Below are 25962 nucleotides of genomic sequence, written 5' to 3' on the forward strand. Positions count from 1 at the left end.
TGTTATAATAGCTTTTCACTTCAAAGTCATGGTTGCTGGCTGGGGTCTATAACAATCTATCCGCTTTTCACGGATGGGGGTAGTTGAGGAGTATAACTAAGTGTGGAAAGAATCGCGAGATTCCAACTCCCAATCCTGGACTGCCCTAATGAAACTCAGATCTCAATGAATAGAGGTTTCAGAGGATTCCAAGTAATTTGACTCTAAGGCCTCTTTTTCACAGCTATTGCATACAATTTTGGGAAAGATGATTTGATAGCATCTTTACTATACCAAACATCATGCCAAAACCTAATATGATACCCATCTCCAACCTTGAAGGAGACAAGATTGGAGAAGATTCCCCAGCCATTCCTATTATTCTTCTAAAGGCATACGGTGCCCTCAGGCTTCCTTTTAGCACCAACTCTCACTCTGGGTCCCATAATTCTCAATAATCATCTGTATTCATCGAGAAGTCTCCTCTTTCATGAATTTCCAAAGCTATTTACCAAGTAAAGCTTTATTGAATAGCATGAGATTTTTAACCCCCAACCTTCCCCTGGGAACTGAGCAACAGATTGTTTTCCAATTCATTAGATGAAACTTGGGTACACCAGCTAGAGCATCCCAAGGAAAGTCCCTTTGAAGGTGCTCCAACTTCCTAGCTACACCGGCTGTATAAAGGAAAAAGGGACAAATGTGCTCTTGATTTGGGTAAGCGTACGACCTCGAGACAAGTAAATCTTCTTCCAGCTAGCCAATCTTCTTTCCATTTTCTCAGCTACCTTGTCCCATATGGCTTTTGACTTAAAAGAAGCAACCAATGGAAGCCCCAAATAAATCAAGGACAGAGAGGAGATGTTGTAGCTGAGAACATTGGCCAACTCTTCCTAATGCAGCACCTCCCCCCATTGCGACTAAAACCGATTTCCGAAGTTTAACCTTCAAGCTTGAACTTGCCTCAAAGTACAAGAAAATGTGACCCAAATTATAGATTTGATCATGATCTGCATTAGACATAGTGTGCGTATCATTGCAAAAAGGTGTAATATTTCCTAAGGGGTTGTGTTTTGAGTGCCTACTCAGAATCATGATAGGTAACCACCAACCATAACTCTAGATAGCATCGTATTGAGAGCCCCCTTGGTGGAGGCCCCAAGAGCTACCAAAGAAGCTGTGAGGACTAGTGGACTACCATTGATCAAAATAGAGAATTGGGTTGTGGAGATACAAGCAAACATCCATTTCCTCCATTTAAAACCGAAACCAAGATGCCCCAAGAGATAGAGGAGGAACTCCTAGTTGACAGGGTCATAGGCTTTCTCCAAATCCAGCTTACAAATAACTCCTGGAACTCCCTATTTTTTAACCAGTTGTCCATACACTCATTTGCTATGAGAACTGAGCCTAGGATTTGTCTCCCCCCTATAAATGCATTGACTATTCAAAATGAGCGATCCCAAGACTTGCTTCATTCTTATAGCCAGGAATTGAGCTAAGATTTCATACACACTTCCCCACCAGGCTGATTGGTCTAAAATCCTTTACTTCCCACTGCCCAATCTTTTTAGGGATAAGAGCGATGAAAATAACATTAAGGCTTTTCTCGAATATCTCATGCTCATGAAAGCTGTTGAAAAGGTGCATAAGATCATCCTTCACTATAGCCAAACAAGACCAAAAGAAAGCAATAGTGAAACCTTCAGGGCCTGGAGCTTTGTTACCATCCATACTAAGCAATGCCAGAATAACCTCCTCTCCTTGAAATGGTCTTTCCAACCAATCTGCTTCTGCAGAGTCTAATAAGGGAACTCCAACCCATCTAATTTAGGGTGCCAATGAACTGTTTCATTAAAGAGATTCTTGTAAAACTAGATGATTGTATCATTGATCACCTTTTGATCAGAGGTAATAGTGTCATCTATACAAAGATTGGTAATAAAATTATTTCTCTTGTGAGATTTGGCAAGATGGTGAATAAACCCTGTGTTGTTATCCCCTTTTAACCAAGTCACCTTAGATTTTTGTCTCCAACTGACCTCTTGCAAAAGAGCATCATCCTTTAAATCTATTTTCACCGTAGCCCTCCTGACTTTCTCCTCTTCTACTAGAGGTCTCTCTTCTTCTAAATAATCAAGAGACTGTAAATCCTCCAATAAAGACATTCTTTTCCTCTATATTACTGAATACCTCTTTATTCCAACGTTTTAAATCCAGTTTCAGCCATTTTGGTTTATTAGCTAAAAGGAAGCAGGGAGTACCTGGAAACTGACACAAATCCCCACCGCTGTTTCACCAAATCTTCAAAGCCCTATGCTTTCAGCCACAAGTTCTCAAATTTAAAAGAACATGACTCTCGTGGTCAAGAAAAATGGGAAAATGATCTGATAACAGTTGAGGAAGACGATGTTGGATCAGGTCTGGGAAATTCTCTTCGCAATCCGGCAAAATTAAAACTCTGTTGATCCTGGACATAGAGGAGGGGAAGTTTTTTATTAGATCAAGTGAAAGACCCTCCGACCAATGGAATATCCACCAAGCCTTGCTCTGAAATAAAATATGACAATTTCCACATGGCAGAGGTTACCTAAGACATTACGGTTCTTTCATTTGGGAAATGAGTAACATTGAAGTCTCCCCCATTGCATCAAGGGACTTTCCCTCAACTAAAGACCCCTGAAAGCTTCTCTCACACATAGTGCCCATCTGCATTAGCATTGGGACCATAAACTCACCATAAAGCCCAAATGAACTGGTTCAGGACAGATTTGAACCTGCAGGAAATAGAGAAAGTGCCCACCATCTCTTTAATGCATTCCACTGCCGGTTTATCCCACATTAAGAGTATAGATCCTGAGGCTCTTGAGGCTGGCAAAACAGTCCAACCCATGAAGGATCCACCCCACAAACTCCGGACAATATCAGCTATAATCTGCTCCATTTTAGTTCCTTTAAAACACACAATGTTAGGCTTCAAATTTTTAATAAGTTTCTAATGCCAAGTCTTTTCCGGTTAAGACCTTGAACATTCCAGCTGAGAATTTTTAGATTCATAGTGGGATAGGAGTGTTGCCATGATAACAAGAAGAAGGGTGGGGTTTTGTAGGATTCCTCTTGGAATCATAGTTCATTGAACTTGACAAGTTAAGTTCTCTTCCTGCAACACCCTTACCCTTATGCCTGGATTCAATAGCAGCGAACAAATCTGAAGCCTCCTCTTCAAATCCTTCGTATGAAACCCTCATTTTATTTGCTTTAGGTTCCTTAGAATGACAACAATGATCTTTTGTTCCTATTATAAAATTGCATTCAGAGTCTGGCCATGGGGGTTACCATATTATCTTTCCCGCTATACTTTTATTTGGTGAAATGCTTGTTAATACTTTCCCATTCTTATTTTCATTGGGGAATTTGTCTTTTCACATTTGTTGGAAGTATCTGATATTCTTTTCTTAGTTCTAATCTTGCCACCTCTTTGACGTTTGTGCAATAATTTGGGTTGAGGGAATTAAAATTTGTTTAGATATCTCTATGAGAATTATGTTCTTGCTTTGTGGTATTTGCAACTAACTAATGTTCACTTTTGTTTTCATCCTCAGATGCTATTTACAAAAACGTGTTCTCAATGTCTCTAGAGGCCCTGCAGTTCGAGCATTGCGTGCGCAAACTGATAAAAGGGAATATGCCATGCAAATGAGAAACATAGTGGAAAGGCAAGTGTGTATGCTTAATCTGTGCAGAGTATTCTTTCCACCGTTTGTTTTTTTTTTTTGTTTTGGCTACAGCGATGATTATATATAGTAGTCTTAAATTATTAGTTTTTGGCATGATCAATCTCATTCATAGTTCCATATTTGACTGATTTGTGGCTCATTTTGCTGTATAGTTACTAGTTAGCCAGAGAAGTATTTCCCACCTATTATATTTGCAGATTTGATGATCTAGAGCCATCCAGTTTAGACTGGAAATATCGATCCTCAAAATTTGCTTTAAGCTGTTACTTTTCACCTGCATTTTTTTTTTTTTTTTTAATTTTTATAAGTAATTGACAAATATCATTAAAATGTGTAAGGCCCCCCTAACCACACATGAAGTATACAAATGGAACAAAAAAAAAAAAAAGGAACAACCCAGCCAAAGCCACCTGTAAAATCCCAAAAGAAAAGAACTACAAGGCATCCATAAAAGAAACCCTAAACTCGCAAAAGAGTTCTGGGCTTCATCATAACACTAAAAGAACCCTCTTGCCTTACCTCAGCTAGAACAATCACCTCTAGCATCAAAGTTTATAGAGCACTCCATGTTTTTAAGTTCCCTCCTACCTTTCGGTGTAGAAGGAGAAACCATAACCTCATGACGCTGTTCCTCTTCTAGAATTGTCAAAAGATCCAAAGTCTTTTTTTCATTCGACAAGAGATCCCCAGAACGGGAAAGATCTCCATCGCACATTGCACTACCTTGGAGTGGCCGACATCACCCACCTTTCGATTCTCACCAACACCTGCCCCATCCAATCCATTCATGAGACATAGAGCCCTATCCAACCCATCCACCATCCCTAACTCTCCCTCTTGCTGTTCACCCTTTTGTTTCTTTCAGCTGACCAAAAATCAATTTGAAAAGAAGGAAGAGAACAAATTCAGTTCAATGCATTGTAGTGGTTGTTCCTAATGTTATTACCATTTGATCTCAAGACGGACTTTGCTTTTGCATATTTGGGTCTTAAGATTGCCCTATTAGATAAAATCAGATTTCAGTTATCAATTCAGTCACTAGTTGTGATTTCAAGATTTTTTACTAGAGTGGGGGATGATGGAGGGTTGATGTGGTCCTTGCATCGGGTTGCTCAAGATACTAACTAGTGGTTTTATTGAGTCTTTTTTTGTTTTTTTTTTTTACTTATCAGAAAAAGACACTAATGCACCAGGTTCTCATGTGAGATCAGACAAAAGAAGAAAGGGTATAGGTAAACGGCTGAAAGGGGTAGCAATCACTTTCATGCACAAATGTACATGAATTGGCTCACAGTGAGGTCTATACAGAAAGTTAGAATAGGGGTTGGAAAAGTGTGGTCTTTTGGGTTGCAGAGCTCATTGAATTGAGGAGGAACTCAATTCTTTTTGTATGAAATTACTTAATGGAAAAGGTTATTCTTTTTTTTGTTAGAATGCATGCCGTAATAAGTGGTACTATTATGGAAGAAAACTTAGATGAGGTGTCCAGAATAGTTTTTCTAGTACCAACTGTCATTCTTAGGAATAATCCTCACTCTATTGTAATCATTTCTCCTAATATATATGGAATGAATAGAAGAGGGCTGGAAATAGTAAATCAGCTCCTCATTTCATACATTTTCTTCCATTTTTATCATGATTAACAATAACAACTACAATAGGTTTCACAGTTTATCATAGCAAACCATCACCGATTGAATAAAAAATGTACATAAGTCTTTACAACATATTACCTTTAGCTATAATGATATATATTATATATTTCATATCCTGCACTAGAAATATATACATACAAATACATCTAAGCCATTGCATATCCTTTATATCGTATAACTCAGCGACACACATATACATGCGTTCCACAACCCATTAAGCGAAACACATGCATACGAGCATATCTAAGCTATAAATAGTTGATAAACATTAGTGTCAATCTCATAAAATACATTTTATAATAATAAAACTTGATTATTACTTATAAAAATAAAATAAAATACATTTTATAATCATTAATACCAAACTTATGTATTGCATTTTTTCATTCATTTCCATTTTCATTCTTTCACACGTCTCTCTTGGAACTTGTTCTTGACAGCTTCTTAAGGACCGATCCTTCATTTAACATTCCTACCATTCACTGGGGCTGGCCCCTTTATATCAGCATTAGGTTAACAACATCGAGGACTGGTCCTTAGGGACTTGTCCCTTAGTAGTGAAGCTGGGGACTTGTCTTGATACATTAATCTCTTATTCCTTATTTTATCTTTAGTGCACATTATCATGATGCATTCATTTGTTTTCGTAACCATGCAATATTGAACATAATTTTTTAACACAATTCTTAACACATCTTTTTAACATGTATAATCGTCAAATGTACTTAATCATATATCTTCATAAAATAGTCAGCTCGGCAAAACACATATATCACGCGTTAAAAATAAGTAAAATTTGTTTTTTTTTTTTTGATAACGTAGGAGAACTTTACTCAGATTAATTGCACGTCGCAAACGCATACTGTACAACAATCCTCACCGTTAATCAAACTCCCACGGGTAACGGACCCCACTCGCCAGAACCAGTTACTAGGTAATCCAGGAGCTTTCACCCCTGACGGGCTAAACAGTTTATTCTTATGCCCTGGAGGCTAAGTAAAATTTGTTCTGATCTCAGTAAGTAATATACTTACAATGTCCTTGACGATTGAGAAGGATTCCCAACTCAAGCACACATTGCAAATCACCATTAGACTTGTACCCATAATAAAACTCTAACTTTGGTAATACCCATAGTGCTCAAAACACCTCAAACACTGTACTTTCTTAAAAACCAACCATAAGCCCAATTAACCTAATCCATAGCCAAATTTTGGGTTTAATATCAAAGCCCCCAAATTGACCAAAACCATGAAAAGTTAGGGTTTTGCTCATACCTTAATTGAATGGAGAAATTAGAAGTTCCACACCTCAAATCTTCTACCCAAAGCTTGGGTACTGCCTAGAACTCTACTACACATAAAAACCCTAGGGTAATTTCTAGGATTAAGCATCATACCCAAAAATTAACCCAACTTGTAGAAAATCTATGGTGTATAACATAGATTCAACAGATAAAACAGAGCTCCAACACCATAAATCTCCAAACTGTAGCTTGGAAGTGGTGTACGAACCTTCTCCAAGCTCCAAAAACCCAACAATGGACAATACCCACCAAGAGTGGGTGAGAGAGAGAGAGAGAAAATGAGAGAAATGCGATTTGTGAGCTGAAAATCACCTATTTGCTATTTATATTATCACGACTCGTCCGGACGAGTAAGTGACTTGTATGAACGGGCAAGAGCCTCGTCCGATAACTCACTCATATACAGTTACTAATGAGCCGTTATGTCTACCTTTCGACTGCTGGCTCGTCTGAACCAATTGAGGACAGGCAACATTGATTTAATCCGGCATGTTATCTCATATGGACACCACTACGGCATCTGAACGCCATAGTAGACAAACCATTTTGTTCCATCGTCGCATGTAGCTTGTTTGAACGCTACAGCAGACGAATCATACTGACTTGACCTCTCATGTAACTCAGCCGAATGCTAATTACGGACGAGAACACTGGGCAACTCGTTTGATAGCTCGTCTGAATGCCTATTCCGGACAAGCATACTGAACAACATTTTCTCTATCTTTTATTAAGTGTAACAAAAATTCCATTTCCCTTAATATTTTCCAGCGTTTTCTCATCACAATCCTAATCTTAGCTTGTCCTAAGCCCTAAAATAAGTTGCTGTTCATATTCTCCTAATAGATTTGGTATCACATGTTTTGTTTTACATCAATTTTGGTATCCTAAGTTACAAGGACAATCATGAGTTGGAAGAACCTAAAAACCCTGCTCAAAGAGTCAATAATATGAGACATAACTCTTCTTAGTTGAGAAAGTTTATAGGGAGTAGCATGTATGAAGTAAGTGTACAAGAAAGAATCAATTTGTGAATTTTAATGTACAATGTATTATAAATTGCAGCATTAATACATCACATATTGCTCAATGGAAGAGCACGGATTGGTCTCATTCCTGATAGAAAAAGAAAAAAAATAAATAAGTAAATAAATAAAAAGAAGCATTTACTTCTTGGATGCTTGATTTAATGTGCAAGTTGAACTTGTAGCCCTATTATTTCCTGCATTTATTTCAAGTAAAGGTCCACAGTGTTTTTCATCTCATCATGGAATTTGAAATTTATCATCAAATAAAATCTTTTTCTGTTTCCCTCTAGATGTAATATACTTTTACATGCTCAATATATATTCACGTTAAAGTTTTTCTTCTTCCTCTCTCTGAAATTTGTAGCAGCTTTTAAATTTACTCACCTTGGCAGACATGAACATAACTTATCAGCACAATGAAAATAAATATCATCTATTGGACAAGAGGGCTCTAATATTTCTAGTTACTTAACCCAAAAAGGCCAATGTTTTTTTTTTGACCAAATGGTGTCTTGTTCCCACCATAAGTAAGAGATGGATGGTGAGATCAGTAAGTCAAGGGTTCAATCTTGTGTGGGATGTGGGATTTATATCTACATAATAAAAGAGAAATGCTGCGTAACTAAATAAATAAATGATAATCACTATTCAAATTTATTTGTTTTCCATTAATTGCCCAATTTTATTAGTATTCTCTTGCCTTGCATATATTTGTCGAATGTTTGTTCGTTCCTTCTGGTAACTGTTGGTCTTTGCTTTGTTTTCCAGCACTCCAAACCTTTCTATTAGAGAGGCAATGGTGACAGACATCTTATTAGGAAAGAACGACAGTGTGGAAGGCGTCTGCACATTTTTTGGGATGAAGTTCTATGCTCCTTCTGTTATACTGACAACGGGCACTTTTATGAGTGGTAAAATTTGGGTTGGTAGAACTTCTATGCCTGCAGGAAGGGCTGGTGAGTCAGCATCACATGGACTTACTGAGAACTTGCAGCACCTTGGATTTGAAATTGATCGGCTAAAAACTGGAACCCCAGCACGTGTGGATTGTCGTACTGTAGACTTTTCTGGATTGGAAGCCCAGCATGGAGATGAAGAGGTCCTTCCATTTACTCCCATATGTAGATTCTGTTGAAGTATCCAACCCAAAGGTTTAAACTAGTAGGTGGAGAGGTCCAACAACTACACATATCAATAACCAAGCACACACCCAACTGATGTGAGATTTTCTAACTTTTCCTCTCATGTCTAGGCCTAATAGAAACTGAAACCATGAACAGGCAAACTGGACTCTATACCATGTTAGGGCGTCCAACCCAAAAGCTTAAGTTGGCGGAGAGGCTTAACAAGTACATATACCATAACAAACATACATCAAACCAATGTGGGATTTTTTATCACCCCATGTCATGTCCAGGTCCAATAGAAACCAAACTTAAGACAAATGGCCCAATGAACCAATTGAAACTGAAATAAATGTAGAAAGGCTTGGTATTTGGAGTCTAAAAACAAACAAACCGGGTTTTGATACCATGTTAGAGCTTCGAACCCAAAATGTAAGCTAATGGTTGGAGAGACCCAACAAGTACAGGTACCCATAACCCAGTACATACATCCAACTGATGTGGGATTTCTTAATAAGTCGAATAGATAAAGTTATGCTAGGTGCAAGTTTTCTGGTCATGCTTTGCAATTTTATTTGTGCAACCAATTCATTAGTGTGTAGTTCATATGTCATTATATACCTTGGCTGGAGATTGCAATACACTCACCATGTTAATGTAATGTATTAAAGGTAGTCAATTGACTAGATTCATAACTCTGTTCACCACATCACTGTCTGGGCAGAAACCAGAATGTTTCATAGGTTTTCCTGCTTGACTGGGCAGACTACCTCTTACTGGACTTAAGGTCATGAAGCAGTATTCTGCATATTACTAGCTCCTAGGATTTTCTCTCTCTCATATTGGATGAAGAATAACCTGTGATTAGCTTTTGATTTAAATAGTGAATGTTGATGACTGATAAATATGCTTGATATCCATGTCTTTAATGTGAGTTATCATTAACAGGTCAGCTGGTTTAGCTTTGATCCTGATTTTCATATTGAAAGGGAGCAAATGTGCTGCTATCTAACACGTACCACGGCGAAAACACACCAGCTAATTAAAGAGAATTTGCATGAAACTCCCACGTATGGAGGATGGGTTGAAGCTAAGGGACCCAGATACTGCCCTTCAATTGAAGATAAGGTAAGGCTGGTAGTTTATGTTCCTTTTTTCTTGCATACCTCATTTTTGTGTTCTGATACCTTATTTTGTTATTCACTTCAAGTTCTAACTCAACTAATATCACAAAAGGAATGATCGGCTGCTCCAATGCTGGAGTAGATTTTGTATGAATATCAACAGACACAGAATCCCTTTTCAATTGTCATTGCTATTATGGCCCTTTTGCTATTGGCATTTCATATGATACATTTTGTTACTTTCTTAAAGTTACTCTTTTTTTTGGTTCCAAATCCATTATGTGATGTAATGAAACATGATTTTCCTATTGTATGAGATATATACTTTGATTCTCAATACATTGTGCTGTGAGAAGTGAAGCATGATTAAGATATACACGTATCATTTGTTGAACTAATTCCCGATACCATCATTTGCTATATTTTCAAATTTTATACAATATTGGTTATTTCTGTTAATGGACATTAAAGAACTTCAATAAAGGATCTAAAATGTATTATATTCTTACTCTTCATCTGATTCTTGTGTTAGAGAATGAAGATAGTCATTCTTATCTAAGTATTACTGTTATTTTAGAAATGTAAATGTCATTACTGCTTTCCAAGAATCTGTATTAAAACCATATATTTGTAGGTTCCACATTTTCTTTTCACCCAATTCACTATTTCTAGAGGCATAAATCTCTATAGATATGTGTACTCCAATAATAGGAGCCTCATATGTGAATTTTCCTCTTTTCTATTCTCATTTTCTCTCTTTCATTCTCCCTGTCGGTGGGGCATGTGCAGGCCACTACTTTTTAGTGCTAGTGTGTTGGTTCCCTTCGTTTTTTTAGCTTCTCTATGTCTTGGTTGGTTTTATGGATATCTGAGAAGATGTTTTTGACGTTGTCTGAGAAGGTTGTTGCTAGGATTCTTTCTCGTTGAGTCTGTTAGTGTTTTGAAGGCCTCATGGAGGTTTTTTTTCGTAGAATCAAAATCCTTTGAATTATCGAGTATTTCCTTCAGGTTACAAATAGTGGAACGAGGGAAATGTTATCTCTGTTTGATCTTTCCAGGATGAGATGGAGCATTTTGGTTCGTATCGACTGTTGACATGGTGGCTAGACTGTAAAATTGTGCGGGCTTCATGCAAAAGTTAAGACGTCGTCTTGGGTCAGCGTCACAGTAACTCTCAAGGGAGGTACATGGCCATTGGAGAGTTCAATGGCGGTGGGTGGAGGGGATTTAATCTTTTTCTTAGAAGGCAAAAAGAAATGGGGTTGGTGTGGGTTTGAGGAGATGTTGCAGTATTTGTTGTCTCCATTCACCTCCATGAAACAAGAACCTACACTTGAGAAACACTCCTTTTCTCTGGTGGTAGCAGGTCAAGGTGATCTGACCACTTTTAATGGTAGGGGTGCTTAAGGGGCTTCAGTTGTGACTCACCAAAAAGTTTGGCCTCAAGGCATGCTCAAATTGCTGCAGCACAGCTGCCTAGTGCTGCCAACTCCATTGTACCTTCCAATGTCCGCATAATGCCAAAACAAGCCATAAGGAACAACAAGAGGGGTGCTCTATATTTCCCTTAATGAAAGCTTCGAAAATCCAAAAAAGTACCTTTACAGTACTCTTCTAGGCAATCGGGCACTACCATTTTACTTTGTTTGAGGGTTTGCATGGATAGGACAAGCAAGCGCCACATATATTGGGATAAAGGTTGGTTTATTCCCAGGTGGGTACCACGCATAAACAAGATCCTCAAGGCCCTAGAGCAGGTTGGGCCTAGGGAAATAGCTTCCAATAGCTCTGTTAGGGATTCTGGCCCAACGGAAATAGTAGGCCCAGATCATTTTAGGTCAGCTTGTTCTAAGTAAGAAGATGGTAGTAGCTTTGGGCCCCTCCTTAGGTTTTCACAGCCCACCTTAGCCTATGTGCAACCAATGGGCTTCTTTCTAGAAGATTATTTTTGATTGGGATTCAAATTTGAGCTTCCAAAAGGCCCATATAACATTGGGCAACAGCCTGCATCTGTTAACTGGGGTGTGGCCTGAGTTGAGGCTTTCGGGTCGTTTCTCTTTATCAGCGAATGACCCTCTCGGGTTATTCGTGGATCGGCGATGCCCTCTCTTCTGCCAAACTATATCTTGCCGGGAAGTGGTTGGTTGATTAAACCTATTTCAAGATTGGTGGTAGAGCATATTAAAAATTATGGCGAGCATATTAGAACTCTCCCTTTCTTCAAGAAGAAATCAGTTGGAGACAAAAATCTAGGATCCGTTGGTTGAAAGAGGGTGACAAGTGTACAAAATATTTCCATCGGATTGCTAATGCCAACCGAAGACAGAATTATATTGAGTTTTTGGACATTCATGGCACTACTATTCCTGATCAAGAGGCTATTAGTAATCATATCACTCGCTTTTATGAGACGCTATTCACAGAGACTCTTAGTTGGAGACCAATGTTGGATAATCTTCATTTCGATATGTTGGAGGTGGATGAGTCTTCTAGTCTGGAAGTCCCTCTCGAGGAAAGGGAGGTGGTTAAAAAAATGGATAGGGACAAGGCTCTAGGCCCGGATGGCTTTTTTCCAAGATTGCTGGGAGGTGATCAAAAAGGACATCATGGCTGTTTTTGCGGAGTTCTATGATTGAGGTAAATTCGAAAAAAGCCTCAATGCTACGTTTATTGCTCTTATTCCGAAGTCGCATGGGGCTTCCGATCTGAAGGATTTTCGCCCAATTAGTCTTGTGGGAGGGATCTATAAGATTATTGTGAAGGTTTTAGCCAATAGAATGAGGGGGGTCATGAATCGGGTCATTTCCAATCTGCAGAACGCCTTTGTCAAAGGTAGACACATTTTGGATTCGGTGCTTATTGCCAATGAGTGCCTGGATAGCCGTTTCAGATCTGGGGATCCCGGCCTCTTGTGTAAGTTGGATATGGAGAAGGCTTATGATCACATGAACTGGAAGTTTTTACTTTACCAATTAAGAAGGTGCGGTTTTGGTGAGGAATGGTGCTCATGGATTGAACATTGTATCTCGTCGGTGCGGTTCTCGGTGTTGATCAATGGCTCTCCTTCCAGTTTCTATGAGAGTTTGCGTGGGGTAAGACAAGGTGACCCCCTTTCGCCTTTTTTGTTTATTGTGGTCATGGAGGTGTTCAGCATGATGATTAATGCTTCTATTAGTAGGGGCTTCTTTAACGGTTTCTATGTGGGTGCCAGAGAGCCTGAGCAGGTAACAGTTTCTCATCTTCTTTTTGCTAATGATACACTGGTTTTTTGTGGGGTTGCTCCTGATCAAGTTAGATTTATTAAAGCCCTCATTATTGGCTTTAAGGCGGTCTTAGGGTTAAAAGTAAATTGGGCCAAGTCTGTTTTGGTTCCAGTCGGAGGTACGGTTGAGACGGGTGAGTTGGCCGGCATTCTAGGTTGTAGCACTAGTTCTCTGCCCTTGAAGTATCTGGGTCTTCCACTAGGGGCTTCGTTCAAGCTTTTGGCTATTTGGTATGACATGTTGGAGAAAATTGCTAGAAGGTTGGCCCCTTGGAAGCGCTCATATTTGTCCTAGGAAGCGAGGCTCACGTTCATCAAGAGCACCTTATCCGATCTTTTCACCTATTTTTTGTCCCTTTTCCCCATTCTTGTTTCTGTGGCGAATCGCATTGAGAAGATTCAACGGGATTTTTTATTGGGGTTCAAGGAAGAGCCTAAGTTCCATTTGGTCAGTTGGCACGAGGTCTGTTCTCTGATTGCTGAGGGTGGTTTAGGGATTCGGAGTTTGCGTCTTTTTAATCAAGCTCTTTTGGGGAAATGGTTATGGAGATTTGCTATGAGGAAGAAGCTTGGTGGAGAAGTATCTTGGTGGCAAAGTATGGGGTGCTTTGGGGTGGTTGGCGTTCTAAAGTCCCTCGTGGAACGCATGTGGTGGGGTTATGGGAACACATTTGTAGGGGTTGGAGGTCGTTTCAGTGCCACTTTAGATTGGATCCTGGTTCGGGGGGGAGAGTCAAATTTTGGGAGGATTTATGGTGTGGTGAGATGCCCCTTAAGGATGCTTTTCCAGGCCTTTTTAACATTGCTAGCAATAAAGATGCTTCCATCGCGGATATCCAAGAGTGCGTAAATGGGATGGTCCACTGGAATGTTACTTTTACTCGTAGTATTCATGACTGAGAGGAGATGGTTTTAGCCTCTTTCTTCTCGCTCTTGTATTCGGTTTCGCTTCGTGGGGAAGGGGAGGATTGGATGTGGTGGATCCCTTCGAGAAAAGGGAAGTTTGAGGTAAGATCTTTTTATAGGATGCTTGCCTTTAAAGAGCCCAACCACTTCCCGTGGAAAAGTATTTGGCGCACCAAGGCTCCTTCGAGAGTAACGTTTTTTGCGTGGTCGGCCACCCTTGGGAAGTCTCTCACTTCGGACAATGTTTGGAAAAGAGGTATCGTTGTGATTAATCGATGTTGTATGTGTAAATCGGATGGGGAGTCCGTGGATCATCTCTTTCTTCATTGTGGGGTTGCACGCAAGTTGTGGGATGTTATCTTCTCTCGTTTCAACATGAGTTGGGTTATGCCTAGAAGCGTCAAGGAGATGTTTGCTAGTTGGTGGTCGGGCGGAAGAACCTGTAGTGCCGTGGTATGGAAGATGGCTTCCCTTTGTCTCTTATGGTGCCTTTGGAAGAAAAGGAATGCGAGATGCTTTGAGGATTTGTCGAGGAACCTTGAAGACCTTGTTCATTTCTTTTTGTACACGCTTTTCACATGGACTGCAGGCTAGCTTGCTCCTTTAGTGATTAATTTTCTTGATTTTCTCTTTATGTTCTCTTCTTCCTTCTCCCCTACTTAGTCGCTCTCTTGTATACTACCTGTGTACTTGGGTTGTGCCCTTCTGCACTCTTCAATGCATTATTACTCATAAAAAAAAAAAATTATGGCGAGCAAGGCTATAGTCTTGCCTGTTGCTAGGTCTTCACGGGCAATGGACCTTGAGGTCTGTTTCCTCCGCGATACTCACTTGGTCTAATAATCAAGAACTCCGTTATGTCTAGGATTGATAGATTGCTAATTTCTTGGATTGGAAAAAGCATTTTGCAGACCTTGGGTGATGCCGAGATGGGTTTCTGATTTGCTCGCCTGTTGGTGGTCTTTGGGAAGGTGGGGGAGTGCTGCGGTTTGGAAGATGGTGCCTACTTGTTTCATTTGGTGTATATGGAGGGAGAGAAATAATAGGTGTTTTGAGGATTTGGAAGGTTCATTGGAAGACTTACTATCGTATTGTTTCCACACTTTGTATCTTTGGACTGTAGCGTATGTCTTTCCAGTGTCAATTAGCTATGATGACTTTCTTGTTTGCTTTTCTCTCTCTAGTTAGGTGATCCTATTATATACTCCCGGTGTACTTTGGCGCGCCTTTACGCTTTCAATAAAACTTCTTATTAATATTCAGCATGAGAATGCTGGTTGATTGAGAGCTGAGAGCTGAGAGCTGAGAGAGTTGAGAGCTGTGTTGGCGCGTGAGGGCGCGTGTGGTGTTAACTGGGGGAGTGCTATGATGGGGTCGAGGAGATGGACAGTGGAGTCTAAGGAATTTGAGGTGTTGATCAAGGTCGGGGCATCAGGGGTGAGGATTTTTGAGAAAAGCAAAAGATTCAAAAGGTCCATTTTCTTAAAAAAAGATGAACTAGCTTGGTTGGTGCGTATAGTAGATGAATTGGTGGCTGTGGACAACTCTGTAGTATTTTGGGATCAATCCAGGGCTGGATATCCTAGAATAATTGCCCAAAAGTGCTCAAATAGACACGGCTGTTTTTTGACAGTGGAGGAATTTGATGGAAGGAGTAGATGTGGCTCGATCATAATTCTTGAAGGACGTCGTGGGTTTGGGTGGGTTCGTTTCACCAAGGAAATGAAAATGGCTAACGCATCTCTCTGGGATAACCGAGTGGTCACAGAGTGTAAAGAGTTTAGGGGAGGAAAGAGAGATAATGAGGATAAGAAGAAGAGAAGCTACGCAGAGACAGTGAGATTGCAGTCGAAGGATACCCAGGATGCTTGCACCTTCGGCCATGCTCAGGCACGGCGAGGTTATTTTCAGAATGAGGGCAAGAATTTGGTATGCCCGAAGAAGACCCAAGACTCGGCGATGGCCCAGGGAGGCGTTGGGGGGATGCCGACGAAGATTTTCTGGCCGGCAAAGTCTGGGCAATATCCGGTAAAGGATGGTCTGAAAGTTACGATGGACGGAGGTTGCGTGGGATCCTCATCTTCAGCTCCGGCGAGTGGGACAGTAAAGCCAGCGGAGCAGGTGGCGTTGGTGTCAGGTTCAGAGTGCAGGAAGGGACAGGAGGGGATGGGGTACCATGCGGGGCAGACCTACTCTGAGGTAGGCATCGAGCTCCTCAACGTGAAAGAGCTGTTGAAGCGTCTGAAGAGGGAGTGTGACGTTGGGATGACCAGGATTGATAAAGTGCTGAAACAGAAGAGTTTTAGTGGGCTTGGGCCGGCAGTTAAGCAAGATGATGATAAGGGGAAGGCAGAAATGAAAGGGAAGATGACATTTGGGCCGGGCGCTAGAATTTGGAAGCCCATTAGTAGGCTGAAGGTAAAAAAGAGAATGGTGTTTAAACCCAAAGGAAGCGCGGGCTCAGGTGTGGGCTCTAGATCTAGCCCATTCAATGCTGGACCACGAGCTGTTAGTTCCCCAGCTGTATTGGTTTCAACGGAGGTCCCTGAGCAAGATAGAAACGGCCCACGTCTTCTCTCGGCTACTCCGGTGAGTGCGTTGCTGGTCGCTGGAGAAGTATCGGGGGAAGGGGGGACTGGGTCAGCAACCGTAGGGATTCTCAGAGAGGTTAGCGGCACTTCTGTACGGGATGCGGGAGCTTTCATGGCTGGGACGAGAATCAGTGACTTAAAGGTGGTAAGCTCGGCGAAGAAGACCCAGCCTACTAGTAAAGATAAGAACCTGATGACCTATAGGAGAAGGAAGAGGGGGACGCAGAAATGGGACGTGGCACAGGTGGGTTTGTTAGAAGTTGCAACCTCGGCATATGGGCAGACGAAAGGGATCCTTGGGCCGACACCGGAAGTCTCGCAGAGGGTGCCGGAGACGCTGTCGTCGTCGGGGTATGGCCAGAGGTCGCCGAAGAGACCCCTGGAGACCGGCGAGGCTGGGGTAGGCGTGGGAGTGGTCCCAGGACAGATTCTGAGGGGGAGTTCTTCTCGCCGGAAGGTGGGGACAGCCGGGGGGGGTGAGGAACAGCAGGACGGCGAGGGGGAGGCTGTGAATTTGGGCCAGCTGAGTCGAGTGGGACAGGTCAGATTGGATCGTTTTAAGGAATTGGAGTTTGTGAGGCAGGGCTCAGGCAGGGCTGAGGACAATTGTTCAGATATAGTAGGGTTGGAGGAGTTAGGGTCAGATGAGTGTTCATCAAGTTGGGTAGTTAATAATTGTATACAATTCTGTCCTAAAATTGGTATCTCGGATGAGGGGAGAAAGGAGGAGTTGGAGGCCTTGTTCAATGCTATTGAAGTTTCTAGATTGCAGCATGATTCTGTCATAGGGGGTTTTTAGGCTTGTGTTCCTGTATCCAATGGAATTGAGGAATTAGAGGAAGGTGAGAGGGTGGATTTGGTGGTTAATGAAGCTTAACATTGTAGTATGGAATGTGAGAGGGTTGAATGCCCTCAAAAAAAGGCTGCGCATTAGGGGCCTCTTGAAAGAATGGAAAGCGGATATAGTGTGTTTGATTGAGACTAAGGTGGAGGATTTTTCTCGTGAGATGATTCATAGTCTTTGGGGAGGTCAACATGTAGGGTGGAAGTTTAAAAGTTCTAATGGTTTGTCGGGGGGATGTTATTGATGTGGGATAGGAGGGTAGTGGAGTGTAAGGAGGAGTGTGTGGGGAATTTCACTTTGGCTTGTTCTTTCCAAAATGTGGAGGATAATTGGGTTTGGGCGTTTGGGGGGGTGTATGGGCCGAATGAGGAAGGGGAGAGAAGGGCTCTTTGGGAAGAGTTAGCTGGTTTGTTGAGTGTGTGGGAGATCCCTTGGTGTTTGGGTGGAGATTTCAATATTGTTCGATTTCCTAGTGAGCGATCTAGTGGCTCTTATTACTCTTCGGGCATGATGGACTTCTCAGATTTCATCTCGGAGAACAATTTGGTGGATATTCCGATGATGGGGGGACAATTTACTTGGTCTAATAACCAAGAAAATGAGAGTTGGTCGAGGATTGATAGGTTTTTGCTTTCTCCGGAATGGGAAGACCATTACCCAACAGTGTCACAGAGGAGACTCCAACGCATGCTTTCCGATCACTTTCCTTTATTGTTGGATTGTGGGATCCCTTGTGGAGGTAATAAGTCTTTTAAATTTGAAAATATGTGGCTTAAAGCAGAGGGTTTTGTGGATAAGGTTTCTAATTGGTGGGGGTCGTATTCGTTTGAGGGTTTACCCAGTTATGTGCTTGCTAATAAATTGAAATCCCTTAAAATGGACTTGAAAAAGTGGAATGAGGAGGTGTTTGGGGATATTGGGAGGAAGAAGAAAGAGCTGTTGGGAGGTATTGAAGAGCTGGATGAGATGGCAGAGTCGAGAGGTTTAGACCAGGAGGAAAAGAGTAGGAAGGCAGACTTGGTGAAAGAGTTGGAGAACACCTTGTTGTGTGAGGAAATTCATTGGAGACAAAATTCGAGAGTTTTGTGGCTCAAGGAGGGGGATCGAAATACTCGTTTCTTCCACAAGATGGCTAATTCTCATCGTAGGGGCAATCGTGTGGAGGTGCTTCGTATAAATGGTGAATTATCCGGGGACCCAGCTGCAATAAGAGATCACATAGTGCAGTACTATCAAGGCTTATACTCGGAACAAAGCACTTGGCGTCCTAGAATGGATAACCAGCCGTTTTTGTCTATTGATGAGGAGGATAAGAGGTGGTTGGAAAGAGACTTCGAGGAAAAGGAGGTTTGGGAGGTGGTTAAAAGCATGGATGGTGACAAGGCCCCGGGTCCAGATGGCTTTTCCATGGCTTTTTTTCAAGCTTGTTGGGGAGTTATTAAACAAGATGTTATGGCGGTTTTTGCTGAGTTCTATCGAAGACGTCAATTGGTGAAGAGCTTAAATGCAACTTTTATTTCCTTGATTCCGAAGAAAGCGGAAGCGGTGGAGATGAAGGATTTTAGGCCCATCAGTTTGGTGGGAGGGGTGTATAAAATTGTTTCTAAGGTGCTCGCCAATAGGTTGAAAACTGTGTTGGGTAAGGTCATCTCCTATTCTCAAAATGCTTTTATTGGGGGTCGGCAAATCCTTGATTCCATTCTCATTGCCAATGAATGTGTGGATAGTCGCATGAAATCAGGGTTGCCAGGTGTTCTTTGTAAATTGGACTTGGAAAAGGCCTATGATCATGTCAATTGGGATTTTGTCTTGTATTTGCTGCATAGGTGTGGTTTTGGAGAGAGGTGGAGGGCTTGGATAGAGTGGTGTATTAAGTCGGTGAGATTTTCCATACTTGTGAATGGTTCTCCGGAAGGCTTCTTCAATAGTTCGAGGGGAATTCGGCAAGGGGATCCTCTCTCTCCCTTGTTGTTTGTGCTTGTTATGGAGGCTTTGAGTAAAATGGTGAATGCGACGGTAGAACAAGGCCTTTTGACTGGTTTCTCGGTGGGTAATAGGATTTTATCGGAGTTGATGGTCTCTCACTCTTTATTTGCGGATGATACTTTGATCTTTTGTGAAGCTTCTATTGAGCAAAATCGGTATGTACGCCTCATTCTTTTATGTTTTGAAGCTGTATCGGGTTTGAGAGTAAATTTGGGAAAATCAAAGATTGTGGCTATTGGTGAGGTGGAGAACATTGGGGTTTTAGCTAGTATCCTTGGGTGTAGTGTTGCGGAGTTGCCTATGAAATATTTGGGTCTCCCTCTAGGGGCGCCGTACAAGGATACGGTTATGTGGAACGAAGTGATTGAAAAGATGGAGTGTCAGATGGCGGGTTGGAAGAGGATGTATCTCTCTAAAGGAGGTCGCCTAACTCTCATTAAGAGCACTTTGGCTAATCTTCCGACTTATTTCTTGTCTTTGTTTCCGATTCCGGTAGGTGTAGCTAAAAGGATTGAGAAAGTCCAAAGAGATTTCTTATGGGGAGGAATGGGAGATGAACCTAAGTTGCATCTTGTAGGCTGGAATCAAGTTTGTCGTCCCTTTCGCTATGGAGGTCTTGGCATTCGGAAGTTGCACCAATTTAATCAAGCTCTCTTGGGGAAATGGCTTTGGAGATATGCGAACGAGAGCGAGGCTCTTTGGTGCAAGGTTATCCAAGCTAAATATGAAGACAAGGAAGGTGGGTGGTGCACAAAGGAGGTTTCAGGTTCCCATGGTATGGGCCTTTGGAAGCACATTCGTCAAGGTTGGAATTTTTTTGCCAAAAGGATTCGGTTCGAGGTGGGGGAGGGTTCGAAAGTTCGCTTCTGGCATGATATTTGGTGTGGGGAGAATTCCTTGAAGCAAGTTTTCCCTTCCTTATATAGTATTGCCAGACACAAAGACGCTTGGGTGAAGGACAATTTTACTTGGAGGAGTGGGAGAGTTGAATGGAATGTCATTTTTGTTCGGCCCGTTCAAGATTGGGAGATGGAGTTGGTTTCTCCTTTCTTTGATCGGTTGTATTCTTGCAAGATTTCCATAGGAGTGGCAGATCGCGTGTGCTGGATTCCGTCCAAGAAAGGAAAGTTTGAGGTTAAGTCGCTTTACAAGGCTTTGTCCCACTCCAATCAAGAGGTGTTTCCTTGGAAGAGCATTTGGCGAACTAAGGCTCCTATGAGAGTGGCTTTTTTTGGGTGGACAGCGGCTCTAGGCAAAATCTTGACTCATGATACTTTGCGTAAGAGGAACATAGTGGTCATGGAGTGGTGTTGTATGTGCAAGAAGGCCGGAGAGACAGTTGATCATCTTCTTCTCCATTGTGAGCTTGCGAGCGTTCTTTGGCAGTCGATTTTTATTCGGTTTGGTTTGCATTGGGTCATGCCTTGCAGGGTGAGGGACTTGTTCGATAGTTGGTGGTTAGGAGGACGATCCCGAAGTGCAGTTGTGTGGAAGATGATCCCTTTGTGTCTTATGTGGTGTATATGGATTGAAAGAAATGCTAGATGTTTTGATAATTCCACTAGGACTATAGAGGAATTGACCCATTTTTTCTTTTCTACTCTTTGCTCTTGGACGGCCGCTTGGCTAGCTCCGTTAGAGATTAGTTTTTCTGATTTTCTTTTTCATTTCTCTCCCTCTTAGGCGCTCTCTTTTATACTCCCCGTGTAAATGGGTTGCGCCCCTTTGCGCTTTTGTTTTATATCACATTACTTATCTAAAAAAAAACTTATCAAAAAAAAAAAAAAATGGCATTTTGCAGACATGATCTAGTGTCGTCTTCCTCGACCCTTATTAGATCATTTTCCCATTTTGTTTGACAGCAGAGGTCTGTCTAGAGGGCCACCTTCATGTAAATTTGAGAACATATGCCTAAAAGCAGAGGGTTTTGTAGACATGGTGAAACAATGGTGAGATTTGTATCTGTTCCTTAGTACTCCTGTTTTATTTTGGTTAATAAACTAACACGGCTGAAACCTGATTCAGATATATAGAGGAGTCAAGAAGTCCTTATTGGATGAGATCCAATCTCTTGATTTTTTTTTTAAGAGGAGAAAGTGAGGAGGCTAAAGCGAAAGTAGATTTGGAGAATGTAGCTCTTTTGCAAGAAGTCAGTTGGAGGTAAAAATTTGGGGCGATTTGGTTAAAAGAAAGGGATCACACTACAAGGTTTTTTCACCTGCTTACCAACTCTCATAGTAGAAAGAACTTTATGTTCAAGCTTTGTATAGATGGTGCTGCTACCTTTGATTAAGAGGTGATCAATGAAACAATCATCTAGTATTAGAAGAATCTCTTTAATGAAACAGTTCATTGGCATCCAAAATTAGATAGTTTGGAGTTTCCTTTTCTATACTCTGCAGAAACGGATTAGCTTGAGAGACCATTTCAAGATGAGAAAGTTCTTCAGGCATTGCTTAGTAAGGATGATGAGAAAGCGTTGGGCCTTGACGACTTCACTACTGCCTTTTTTTCGGAAAAAGTCCACATACTCTCCACAATTGATAATGTCTCCCCAAACTTTAAATTGTGACAATGTCCTTTCCAAATTATCAAAAATTTCAATTCCCCCAAATGACAATAATATCCTAAATAAAAATAAAAATAAAAAATTCAAAAAAGAAAAAACTAAAAATTTGAAAAATATGAAAGTAGGGGGTGGTTGAGCCACCCCTTTGGCCAAATGTGGTGGCCGATCCATCCCCCAAGTGGCCAAGGGGTGGTTCGGCCACCCCTTCGGCCATATCTAGGGGTGACTGAACCACCCCCATGGCCATTGCCACCCTCACAATATTTTTTTTTTTCGCCATTTGAGGGTGGCCGAACCACTCCTAAGGCTATGGTTGAGGGAATTTCTTGAACTTTGTCTGGGTTGGGGAGGGGTCCCGTATTCATTTTTGGCATGTTCTTTGGTGCAGTGAAGCTGCTCTCAAATCTTCATTCCTAGAACTTTATTCGATAGCTTGTGACAAAGATGCCTTGGTTTCAGATGATTTGGAACTCTTTGGAACCTCTATTCAATGGAATCCAAGTTTCATCATTTGGCCAAAGGGGTGGCCAAGCCACCCCCCAAATGGCCATGGGTGGTTGGAGGGTGGCCCCCTTGGCCATATCTGGGGCGATTGAACACCCCAAATGGTAAAAAAAAAAAAAGGTAAGAGGTGACGAACTATCCCTAATGGCCATGAGGGTGGTTCGGCTACCCCTAGATATGGTCGGAAGGGGTGGCCGAACAACCCCTTGGCCATTTGGGGGGTGGTTCTAGGCCAGCCAAAGGGGGTTGCCAAACCAGCCCAATGATCTTGGGGAATTGACAATTTTTGATAGTTTGGAGGAGGCATTGTCGCAATCTAAAGTTAAGACATCGCTAATTGGGTGGTAGTTTGAGGGGGGTATATGGACTTTCACTTTTTTGGTTTCTTTTGTCTTCTTAGGCTATATTGAAGGATGATCTTATGCGCATCTTCCATAACTTTCATGTGCATGAGGTATTCGAGAAGTGCCTTATAATGTTACTTTCATTGCTCTTATCCCTAAAAAAATTGGGTAGTTGGAAGTAGACCTATCTGCCTGGAGGGGAGTCTTTATAAAATGTTGGTAAAGTCCTTGCTACCAGAATGAAACATGTTTTGGGATCGCTCATATCAAACAATCAGCATGCCTTTATACGGTTAGACAAATCTAGACTTGGTTCTTATAGAAAATGAGTATCTGGACAGTTGGTTGAAATCGGGAATTTTCGGTTTTATTCGCGAGCTAGACTTGGAAAACTCCTATGACCATGTCAACTGGGAGTTCTTCCTCTTATCTCTTGGGGAGTCTTGGCTTTGGTTCTAAATGGAGGAAATAGATGTCTGCTTGTATCTCCACTACCCGCTTCTCTATCTTGATAAATGGTAGTTCACATGGTTTCTTTGGTAGCTCCCGGGGCCTCTGCCAAGGGAACCCTCTCTCGCAAAGCTCTTTGTGATTGACATTGGGGCTCTTAGTAGGATGCTCTCTAGAGCTGTGGTTGGAGGTTATTTATCAAGATTTCAGGTAGACATCCAAAACGTTTCCCCCTTGGAAGTATCCCACCTTCTCTTTGCAAATGATACGTTTATCATGCGTGATGCCAATCGTAATCAAATCTATAATTTGGGTCACATTCTTTTGTGTCTTGAGGCTTTTTTTGGGCTTGAAGGTTAATCTTCGAAAATCTGTATTAGTCGCAATGGAGTTGGGGAGGTACTGCATTAGAAAGAGCTGGCCGATATTTTCAGTTGTAGTATTTCTTCTCTACCCTTGATTTATTAGGTCTTCCATTGGGTGCTTCTTTTAAGTCTGGGATGAGGTAGTTGAGAAGATGGAAAGAAGATTGGTTAGTTGAAAGACGATTTACTTGTCTTGGGGTGGTCGCCTTACCCTAATCAAGAATACTTTATCCTGCTTACCTACATATTTTTTTGTCCCTTTTTTCTTTACCATTAGAAAGTTGAAGCATCTTCAAAGAGACTTTCTTTAGGATGGAGTAGGGGGGTATGCCGAAGTTTCATCTGGTGAACTGGAATACCATTTGCTCCTCAATTCCTCAAGGAAGGTTGAGAGTTAAAAACCTTATGATGTTCAATAAAGCTTTACTTAGTAAATGACTTTGGATATTTGTACAAGAGGAGACTTCTCTACGGAGACAGGTGATTCTTGAGAAGTATGGGGTCCAGAGCGGGGGTTTGTCTTTAGAGGAAGTCCAAGGGCGTTGCAGGGTATGTCTTTGGAGGAATTTTAGGAATGGTTGGTGGAATTTGTCAAAATTTGTCTACTTCAGGGTTGGGGATGGGTCCTGTATTTGTTTTTGGCATTCTATTTGGTGCAGTGAAGCTGCTCTCAAATCTTCATTCCTAGAACTTTATTTGATAGCTTGTGACAAAGAGGCCTTAGTTTCGGATTATTTGGAACTCTCTGGCACCTCTATTCATTGGAATCTGAGTTTCATTAGGGCAATGTAGGATTGGGAGTTGGAATCTCTTAGCTCTTTCCTCAATCTGTTATACTCCTCGACAACCCTTCGGCGGAGGCGGATGGAATATTGTGGACCCCCGGCAGCAATCATGGCTTTGAAGTGAAAGAGCTATCATAATACTTTGCAAAGTGGAGAGCCTTGTCTGTTTCCTTGGAGAAGTGTTTGGAAGGTTAAGGCTCTGCTCCTACATTGTGCTCTTTAAATGGACAATAGCTTTGAGTTGTAGAATGCTCATAATTGATAATCTTAGAAGGCCACCTGCCCGGGGGGAGGGGGGGAAGGGTTTCACTCTTGTAAGTTGGTGTTGCCTATGCAAAAAAGTAAAGGAGACCGTTAATCGCCTACTCATCCATTGTGAGTACACTAGCGATCTTTAGTACTTGGTTCTCAACTTATTTGGAGTTTTGTGGGCTATGCCTAGCAACATCCAAAAGTTCGTATGTTTTTGGAAGACTCAAGGGTGGGGACATCTCCAAAAAGGCTATCTGGAAAGTTATTCTTACGTTCTTAACATGTAGCATTTGGAGATAAATGAATCGGCGCCTATTTGAGGACTACGCGTTCAATGTTTTGTTTAGAGTCCTTTCTTATTTTTTTTGAAGATCCCTCTTAGATTGAGTTGTAGTCTATTCTAATTTTTTTCTTAGAATATTTTAGATCTTGTTTGATTGTTTATACTTTTGCAGATTTTTTGACTTTATGTTCTTCTACTTCTTTTAGGGGCTCTCTTATATACTCTATGTGTATTAGGGTTGCGCCCCTTTGCGCTTTATTAATGATACGAAATTACTTGTCAAAAAAAAAGAAAAAAAGAAAGAAAGTTAGATCCTGTTAACCTTTTGGCTTTTAGACACTTTTAGGGTGGTTGTCTCTTTTGTATACTTTTCGTGTTTGAGGGCTTTGTCTCTTTCTTTTTAATAAATTATTACTCATCAAAAAGATCTCTATAGATATGGAGAGCTCAAATGTATGTGCCCCTGACTTTTTTAATGTGGTCCTACACAACAGTTCTTCCTTGCATGATAGGTCTTTCTTTTTTTTTGTTTTGTTTTGTTTTGTTTTTTTTTTGTTCACTTTTTCGCCTTAACCATAAAATTCTAAACTCCTGGCATGTTCTTGTAAAACTAGTTGTTGGAAGATCAAGTAGAAGTTATTAACTTCATCCTCAGATCCTAATACTATCTCCTCAGATCCGAATACTATCTCATCTTGTTTTATTAATTTTTGTTAGCCTTTATCTCTGCAGTTCTCTCTTTCTTTTCTGTCCATTTATTTTGGCTTTGGTGATCCCAAATTCAATCATATTTGTAAGCAATACCAGTCCTCGTTCTCTACCTTGACTTACAAATCTATTAGGTTGCCCTTTTGCCCATTTTCTTTAATAC

At 41.2% G+C, this 25962-nt stretch overlaps 1 protein-coding gene across 1 annotated transcript in view; it reads left to right on the top strand.

Annotated features, from left to right (window-relative positions):
- LOC132165823 (uncharacterized) overlaps positions 1 to 25962 on the top strand; it is a gene marked incomplete at its 5' end in the record, with an annotated part of 54450 nt that overhangs the window by 3202 nt on the left and 25286 nt on the right. The window contains 3 exon segments of the mRNA XM_059576506.1: positions 3582 to 3695; positions 8471 to 8801; positions 9775 to 9954. Of these exon segments, the coding sequence (XP_059432489.1) occupies positions 3582 to 3695; positions 8471 to 8801; positions 9775 to 9954 (625 nt within the window).

Source organism: Corylus avellana, chromosome ca11 (assembly GCF_901000735.1).
Source record: "Corylus avellana chromosome ca11, CavTom2PMs-1.0".
Taxonomy (NCBI): Eukaryota; Viridiplantae; Streptophyta; class Magnoliopsida; order Fagales; family Betulaceae; genus Corylus; species Corylus avellana.